Source organism: Lolium rigidum, chromosome 1, assembly GCF_022539505.1.
Source record: "Lolium rigidum isolate FL_2022 chromosome 1, APGP_CSIRO_Lrig_0.1, whole genome shotgun sequence".
Taxonomy (NCBI): domain Eukaryota; kingdom Viridiplantae; phylum Streptophyta; class Magnoliopsida; order Poales; family Poaceae; genus Lolium; species Lolium rigidum.
In genome coordinates this window covers 363,700,179-363,709,253 of record NC_061508.1, presented here as the reverse complement: position 1 = coordinate 363,709,253, position 9,075 = coordinate 363,700,179, and the positions used below count along the sequence as shown (strand labels likewise).

The 9,075-nt window shown below is 47.5% G+C and overlaps 1 protein-coding gene across 2 annotated transcripts; it reads left to right on the top strand.

The window, feature by feature from the left end:
- The first annotated feature begins 375 nt into the window (after window positions 1–375).
- LOC124703063 (putative FBD-associated F-box protein At5g56690) lies at window positions 376–3,681 on the top strand. 2 transcript variants are annotated; one of them, XM_047235277.1, is made up of 5 exons: window positions 376–738; window positions 896–974; window positions 1,314–2,210; window positions 2,322–2,468; window positions 3,067–3,681. In XM_047235277.1, exons 2-5 carry the CDS (start codon window positions 954–956, stop codon window positions 3,406–3,408), a joined length of 1,407 nt encoding a protein of 468 aa, XP_047091233.1. In that variant the 5' UTR covers window positions 376–738; window positions 896–953; the 3' UTR covers window positions 3,409–3,681. The 2 variants fall into 2 exon arrangements, with proteins under 2 accessions (XP_047091233.1, XP_047091228.1); XM_047235272.1 differs by lacking the exon at window positions 376–738 and having other exon boundaries at window positions 863–974.
- Window positions 3,682–9,075: the final 5,394 nt, after the last annotated feature.

Here is a 9,075-nt window from a genome sequence, read left to right as displayed (position 1 = left end):
TGCCACTTCCCTCACATTCACACACGACTCTCTCTTCAATCGCCTCCTCGGTTGATCCATCCAAGAATCCATCTGCCCTTGTGTTCGACCTCGGTCCGTTCAAGAAAAGCACGGATTCGGTTTATTCTTCCCTTCTTGTTGGCTTCTTCTGTGATGAGGAGCTGAATTCTCAGCTCCGTCTCTTGGCCCATGGATTTGGGGATTTGTTCTCCCTGTTCTTGATTTTGGAAGGCCCCCGCGCGCTGGTTCTGTTGCTGTTCTTGACGAAAGAGGAGAGAGTTTTGGGATTGTGCCGTGCGAGGAATTCGAGACGCGCTAATGAATTCCTGGGTCTTTGAAGCCATGCTGCTCCTTTGAGCAGTCTTCCTCGCGGTGGCCGGTGCAGGGAAGCGTCCTTCCTTTCCAACTCCTTTTGACCTGATTCGTGATTAATCGGTGCCGGAGGCGGATCCTAAGGCCGGGCGGCTGTCATGTCTTGTTAGATTTTGTCCCGCTAGCAGCGTTAGAAAACATAGATAATGATTGGATCTGTGGCGGAGGAGAATTCCTGATGGTATCTCAATGGAGGTCGGAGCGGTTCGCCTACTCCGACTCAATTTCGTCTCTGTTTCTCTCTTGATAAGTTTTCCTTTCTTGGCGGGTAATCCCTTAATAAGTTAGCTAACAGCTGCAAGGCCGGCTACATCAATAAGTAGTTTAGCGACTACAAGGGTGGCCGCCTGTCTCAATAAGTAACTAGCCGCTGCAAGTCGGGCCACCTCAATAGGGAGACTATAAGACTGGCCACCTGTCTCAGTAAGTACTTAGAAGCTGTAAGTCTGACTACCTGAATAAGTAGTTCAGTGACTACAAGGCCGGCCACCTGTCTCAGTAAGTAGTTAGCCGATGCAAGTCTGGCTGTTCCGATAAGTCGCATCCTGTAAGAAAGCAAGGCTGGCGGCCGTGAGCAATCGATGGAGTCAACGTGCAACACAGTAAGTTCTTACTTCCTTCGCTTTAGTTTCATTGTTTTATAAGAAGAAACCCTTCTTGTCCAAGGGGAAATGCTTAGGGTTACTACTCCTAGTAGTAGTAGTTACTAACCTTACCCAAGGGGAATGCTTATAAGAAGATATCACCTTTTGTCCTTACTTTGATCCACTGACCACTATGTGCCATCAGTGGAGGCCTACATGAATGGGGGTACAGGGTTCAAGATTAGCATTCTCTTTTATGATTAGGGTTTACCAAGATTAATATATACATCCATGTCCTGCTGTGGCTCCCTCCCATGATTGCGATAACACATGTTTTTTCAATTAACTGTTTTGCAGATCAGGGATGAAAATACCATTATTGTGAGCAATGATGAAGATATAATTAGTACGCTCCCCAATGATGTTCTACTCCGAATTCTTGAATGCCTTGATATGCGGAAGGCGATTCAGACCGGCGTGCTTTCCACACGCTGGATGCACCTCCCTCATCAGCTCTCTTATCTGCAAATCAGTATCACACACTTTCAAGGCACACGCAGCACGGTGGATCAGATGATGACCGCGTACACTGACGCGATATGGAGATTACTATCTCCTCCGACATGCGAATGCAGTCGAATCATCAAAAGTCTGAAACTCAGCTTCTACCTGGTAGACCCTTACTTGTCCTCTATCGCTCATACGGTCAGGGAAGCCGTGAATATCAGCGTAACGGAATACCTTGAGTTTGCCCTGTATGGACATGTTCAACGCCCAAGTGAGGCTGACCTAGCATTGTTCAGACAGCGGTTTATGGCATTCTTCCATGCTTGCCCTGGTGCCTTCAATTTGCTCACAAAACTAACGCTGCAGAACCTTTCGTTCAAAGACTCTGATGTCCCCAATATCCTCAACACTTGCCATAAACTTAAGTACCTCTCCCTGAGATCCTGTGAATTGGGCCAGGACCCTGTCCTGGAGATAGATGCCCCATCCTCGGAGCTTACAGCACTTCAACTTATCAGCTTCGGGTGTGCACAGGTTGAACTAATCTGTGTTCCTAAACTCGCGGAATTATTCTATGATACATGGTATGGTGAAAACCCCCCAGTGTCTTTTGGCTATGTTCCTCAGCTTGTTAAAGTATGCTTCGCTTCTCCTGCCCTATCTTGGCAGAAGCCATTTGCATTGAGCGAGTGTTTTTCTAGTAACAGAAACCTGTCATTTCTGCATCTGGATTTTCGCGCTCAAATGGTAAGTTTCTACTACATTTCCCTCCAGATCTGCACCATGTTGTTTATTTCAGTGTGCCCCTGTTGCTTCAAGTTATTGTTCCTCATGTTTTTATTGAACGTTCTGCTACAGATTTGGATTCACCCAGAAGATCCACAACAGCTCACTCCTTTATTCAGTAAACTGAGAGTTGTGCATCTTTACAATATCTTTGCCGAGTGCGATCTGAATTGGACTATGTTCATCCTTGAAGGCGCACCTTCCCTGGAGGATTTATGTGTAAGTCTTTTACTTCAGTTCTTCAAATTCACATCTTGGCTAGGATATGATTTGCTTGTTGACATGTTTCCATATTCTATACATTCAGCAATAATATTATACCAACATGTCTCTGTGTAATGTAAGCGTATAATATCAAATACTCAATAAACTATTCTTTCAGAAATAGTAAAAGTAGTATAGACACGCCTTTTGAGATGCTGGAATATGGAGATCTCATGAATTTCTTAGAGATCTTGCTTGGATGCTACATAGCAATTTTTCAGAGATAATATCCATTGAAGACACATGAATTTTCTCACGGGGTCTAACCTCGTGTTAGATTCCTTGAAGTCTGTACGGAGTGTACCTTAATTTACCAATTTTATCTGAAACTTCGAAAATCATTTATTTGTTCTAGATGGCTATAACAGGATATTTTGCAAATTCCTCAGAAAGACTGATTCCAGATAGGGTCTAAACTTATTAGCAACCATTCATTACATTAAAGTCTTACTCTAATTATAGCTGCCGTTCTTGGTTTTAAGTACACTATATACATTGAGATCGATGCCAACTTGGAATGTAATATGTGTCATTTCTTTTGTGGTCCATTTAGTTATCTCGGCATTCATGTGAACTCAATAAGACCGAGAAAACTGCTGAAAAGACCAACGTGTCCTGGGAACCACCATCAGATAATTTGAAGCGCTTGAAGTTGAAGTTGCTGGTGATGATAGGGTTTGAGGAGGAAGAGAAGGTGATGAATTATATAAGGCTTGTCATGGCACGAGCTGTGGTCTTGAACAGAATCGAGCTGCGTGATAAACACCCGTGCAAGGGGTGCAATGCCATCAAGACCGAGCCCCCAAGATTTCCGGTGGATGAAGCTAGCAAACATCGGATCAGGGAGCAACTCATTCATGGATCCTCCTCGTCTGCGGTGATAGTAATTGGATGATGGACATAGTCCAAGAATAATCAGAAGTGGCATTATCGCTGGATATAGTTTGGTTGGCCGTGCCTGGCCTAGTAAGAAATAATTCCCACTCTGGCTGTTGCTGGAGTGATCTGTTATAATGCTAGCTAGCGATTGTGCATTAGGGCTGGCAGTTGTAACTTTAAGTGTACTGCTCGGTGTGGCTGAATTATGTATGCAACTGCTTATCTTGATTTGTGCACCTACTGGAGGACATGTGGCTTCTATCCATTCAAAGGCTCGTCTTTTTTTTTTTTTTTTTTGATCTTTCATCATCTGGAAAGACGATAGCTTGCTACTATGTGGTATTTCTTGGTCTATATACTAATATTATTCTTCTGCATTCAATAATCTGATGGGATCGTGTCTGTTCTACATTTTCCCTGAATGTGAGTAGATCATAGTTCTGAATTGCAGTTCTAAAATTGCATATGCATGAGGGTCCTCTTCTTTTTCTTTGAGATAGAGGGAGGGGAAACTAGTAGTGAATCTGGGATGAAATCGATGGGTGCAAAACTTCTTTTTCTTTGAGGAGTATTTTATTTTTCCTTCGAGGCTTTGCATTTAGCCATAATAGAAATTTGCCATTGTGATGCTATGGTTATTCCATATTGGATATATTTTACAATGGAAAATTTAGGGCGAACGCTGGGCGTCGGTCGCCGGATCCGGACCCCCAAAATCGGTTGTCCTCCGCACAATCGGATCGCCATCGAACGTCCAGAATCAGTCGCATTAGGAAGTTTACATTATAGCCCCCGGTTTCTGGAGAATCAACCCGCAGTACTATATTTCTCAGATAGTATTAGTTTAAATGCAGTTTTACATTTGCCACCCTCCTTTTTCTGGAAACCAACCCGCAGTACCCCTAATGTGAAGAGTTTTACAACAAAAATTCTCTCTCCGCGTACAAAAAATATATACTATTACAACAAAAAGTCGCAATATTTTTGAAAAGTAATATCACAATAAAGTGGTTAAACCAACAAATTGTTTTGTTGGAGATCAATTTACAACAAAAGTAGCCATTATTATTAACAAAAAACGGAGTCTATTACAACAAAAATCCATATGTTTGCAAAAAAATAGAAGAAAACATTAATTTGTTACATATTGAATTACAAAAAAAGTCACCAAACTTTTTTTAAAAAAAAGTCACAAACGATTACAATAAAAAAATCAATATGTTTGCAAAATGATGCAAAGTGGTCAAGCGACATTTAATTTGCTACATATTGAATTACAACAAAAATCACCTACTATTTTATCCAAAGTCACAAATGGTTACAACAAATAAAAATCACTTTATTAGCATCAACAAAAAAATAAAAAATGTTGTCTCTTTACAACAATGTTAACAACAAATCGTACAAAAATTACGGATTTTTTACAACAAATAGTTCATCATCTCACTCATGTGTTTTGCAGCGAAATCATTGTTGGGCCGAAAAAAACAGGCCCATATAAGCCGACGCGGAAGCGAGGCCGGACGACTGATCGCTTGGGCGCGATCGGTCGCCGGATCCAAAACATTTTCCTTTTTTTTTTTTAGCACGCCCCATCCCATGGTGCCACACGGGTTGCCACGTTCCAGCTAGGGCGCCACACAATTGGTTGCCTCGCCTTAGTAACAAACGTGAGTTACATGGTGTAAAATTATTTCACCGAAGATTTATTTTAAAATTTTGTTTCATGTTTGGGTTATTTTTGTCCTGGTTTGGCAATACTGGCAGTCGTACGCCCACCGTCGGCGTACTATGCATCTGTACGTACGTGTATGCACGCTGCACACCTACACAGTGCACCGATCGAGGGCAGGGGCTCATCTCCGTGGCTACCGCCCGGCGACACGGCAAAGCTCGGACACAAGCGGGTTTGGCTTTTCGCACCCATCAGGAAAGTGCACTGCTTGGATACATGGTGGCGATTTCTGCCTTCTGGGCAGCCAACAAGTTTCCAAATTCGTCTGCGCCTCACGAAAACGGAGCAGTTGGGTAGACTGCAACAGTATCTGCAGCCAGCTAGGCAGATTTTCTTGGCGTGACCATGGAAGGACGTCTAATCCTGTGCCAGTGGATGAGCTAGTGAAAAATGCTCCCGGTTTGCGGTACATAAACCGGAGAGTTAATGAACAGCAACGTCCGGCTGACAACGACTTCCTGTGGTTTTTACCAGGACGATCGAAAGAAAATGGGCCTGCAATCCAGAAGCAAAACGGAGGTAAGGTAACCCATGTTTACGTCAGTTTTCATCCTCAGCTGACAAACTGACGGTACAGACTGTACCAAGGATTAATGTCACCATGCTAGATCAGACAAGGATCCGTAGAGAAGCTCGGTAAACCTACTATCTTTCTCTAGCGCGCCTTGGTTAATACATAGTTGTGATCCATATACTCATAGGCGGACCTAGCATACCTATTGACCGGGCAGCCGCCCAGGCTTCCGGCCGGTCGACAAGCCTAATTTTGCTCATACTTTGTATGCATTTAACAAAAAAATTAGCACACTAAGCTTGTTTGCCCGGGTTTCAAAATTTTCTTGGGTCCGCCTATGCATATACTGTGCAAATGTAAGAGCATCTCCAGTCGTGTCTCCAAACGGCGCTGAATTGAGCGTTTGGGGACGTCGCTCCCCAGCCGCGTCCCCCAAACTCCGCCCCCAAACACTAAATACTCTTTTTTTATTTTTTTGCATTTTTATTTTAACAAAAAGAAGAAATATTCCACAAAGTAATACATAATTGGGTACGTGGTTTACACGAAGACATAATTTGGAACATGGTTTTTCACAAAATAATACATAGTTTGAACCATGGTTGACACAAATATAAAATATTGCAAAAGAACTAAACCTAACTAGGCCGGCATCGAAGGTTTCGTGTGTTCGCTGCCAAGAAAAAACACTCGAGGGCACACCCAGTCACCCAAACTGAAAAATCCAGCTGGTGAGGGTACCCTGTTGGTTCTTCCGAGGAAGAACAACCAGAAACCTTCGTGCATATATTCGCTGCGAAGAAACAACACTCTCCAGTCGTCGTCCTCGTCGGTGTTGTCGCCGTGGTAGTTCCGATGGCAACGCGTCTCGTCGAACACCTTGACACTCATGTCCCTGTCGCCAAAGTAGGAGAACAGGAGGAAAGAGCCGGCTTCGAGGCGGTGGTAGCGCGCGAACTTCTCCCAGCCGATGTGGAGGTACATCTTGCCGCGTGCGTCGTAAATCACGTCGACGATCCACCGGCAGCAGCCGCAGCCATCCTCCCGCAGATGCAGCGAGCGCGGGCGCTCGTTGCCGGCGACGTAGTCGGCGAAGGAGTCCGGCAGCCTCTGGATGTCGTGCGGGTCGCCCTTGAGGGCGACGATGAACTCGAACAGCCTGCTCCTCCTCCTGCATGTCCGACGATGAGGACGACACCAGCGTCGCAGGCGACGGCGAGCGTGTAGCTCTGCCGCGGCCACGACCACGACCACGGCCGCGAGTTCGGCCTGCGCCTCTACCAGCCATGGCGTCGACTCTTGAGATGGTGGCGGCTAGGGTGGGGAGAGAGGCGCTAGGGTTTGTGTGTGAGAGGGACGATGAGAGACGACCCTTTTTATAGGCCGGAGGGAGGCGGAGGAGCGGTGGCGCTCATTAACGCCGGCACGCAGAGCTAGGCGCGACGAGACGCTTCGCTGCGCCTCTGCGGGAACTGCACCGTCGTTGCGCGCCAGTAACTTCCGTCGCGAGGTAGGCGACGGTTAGGTTAAAATTCAATGTGCTGCTGACGGGTCGGCCCCGCCACTCCCCGCCTCGCTTTTCGGTGTGTCCGGCGTCCCCGGTGCGTCCCCTGTGGGGCGGAGACGGCCTCGGGGCGCCGGACACCGTATCGGGACGCACCGGACAAAAAAAGGGCTTTGGGGGACGCGGCTGTGAACGTTTTTTTGTCTGCCGCGCCCCAATTCGCTTTGGGGGATGGTTTGGGGGACGCGACTGGAACATGGGCTGTACTTACACATTTTTACCTTGACTTAGCAGAAAACACCAAAAATTTGGTGACAAGTTCTTCACTCTAAGGATAAAACCTCAACACAAATCAATAGGCATGTCAAAACACATAAAAGCAAATCTACTGTAACCCCGAGATAACTTTGTACAAAATGAGGCCCAACAATGAAGTTGACATGTTGTAGATGATACGAACAAATGCTGACAACAATATGCTAATATCCAGGATACAAGAGAGTAATTATGTTTCCCTTAGCTTTCAAGATTGGACTGTTGTTTCTTCTGTTTCTTTATTTCATTCTTGCTTTGGGCAGTAAGGGCATCTCCAACGGGGCGACCCATCCCGCGCCCGCGCGTCCGGATGGGTCCAGCCGGACAAAAACCCGGCCCAACGTGGGGACGCACCGCAAAAGCGGACGGCCGCGGCGTCCGGGACGACGCAAACCCGGCCCAAATCTGGGCCGGGTTTGCGTGGCCGCGGATGGCACGCGGCGTCCTCGCGTGTCCGCCCTGTCCGCGTGGCTGGCCCACTCGTCGGTGCCCCGGTCCTATTAAATGTGGATCGGGGAAGTGGACCTGTCCCTATCCGGTCCCCACTTTCCACTCCGGCCGCACGCGCGAGCTCGAAGCTTCCGCGCCGCCATGGCCCCGAAGCGCGAGTTCTCGCCATCCGCCAACGACCACGAGGCCGGCAGCAGCCGGCCGGCCGCGCCGGCGCCGTTCGCCATGGGGCCGCCGGCGACGCCCGGACGCGACCGGATCTACGTCACCGTAGCGGTGGCGCGGATGTTCTGGGACGCCGGCGTCCCAATGCCGTGGGGGGACGTGCACCTCCCCCACGGCTGGCACCTGAGCCCAGATCGGGTTCCGGTGCCGCCCATTGATACGTCTCCAACGTATCGATAATTTCTTGTGTTCCATGCCACATTATTGATGTTATCTACATGTTTTATGCACACTTTATGTCATATTCGTGCATTTTCTGGAACTAACCTATTAACAAGATGCCGAAGTGCCGATTCTTGTTTTCTGCTGTTTTTGGTTTCAGAAATCCTAGTAAAGAAATATTCTCGGAATTGGACGAAATAAAAGCCCGGAGGCCTATTTTCTCACGAAGCTTCCGGAAGTCCGAAGGAGAGACGAAGAGGGGCCACGGGGGCGCCAAACCCTAGGGCGGCGCGGCCCCCCTTGGCCGCGCCGGCCTGTGGTGTGGGCCCCCGTGCCGCCTCTTGACTTGCCCTTCCGCCTACAAATAGCCTCCGTGACGAAACCCCCGATACCGAGAGCCACGATACGGAAAACATTACCGAGACGCCGTCGCCGCCGATCCCATCTCGGGGGATCCTGGAGATCGCCTCCGGCACCCCGCCGGAGAGGGGAATCATCTCCCGGAGGACTCTACGCCGCCATGGTCGCCTCCGGAGTGATGAGTGAGTAGTCTACCCCTGGACTATGGGTCCATAGCGGTAGCTAGATGGTTGTCTTCTCCCCATTGTGCTATCATTGTCGGATCTTGTGAGCTGCCTATCATGATCAAGATCATCTATATGTAATTCTATATGTTGCGTTTGTTGGGATCCGATGAATAGAGAATACTTGTTATGTTGATTATCAAAGTTATGCTTATGTGTTGTTTATGATCTTGCATGCTCTCCGTTATTAGTAG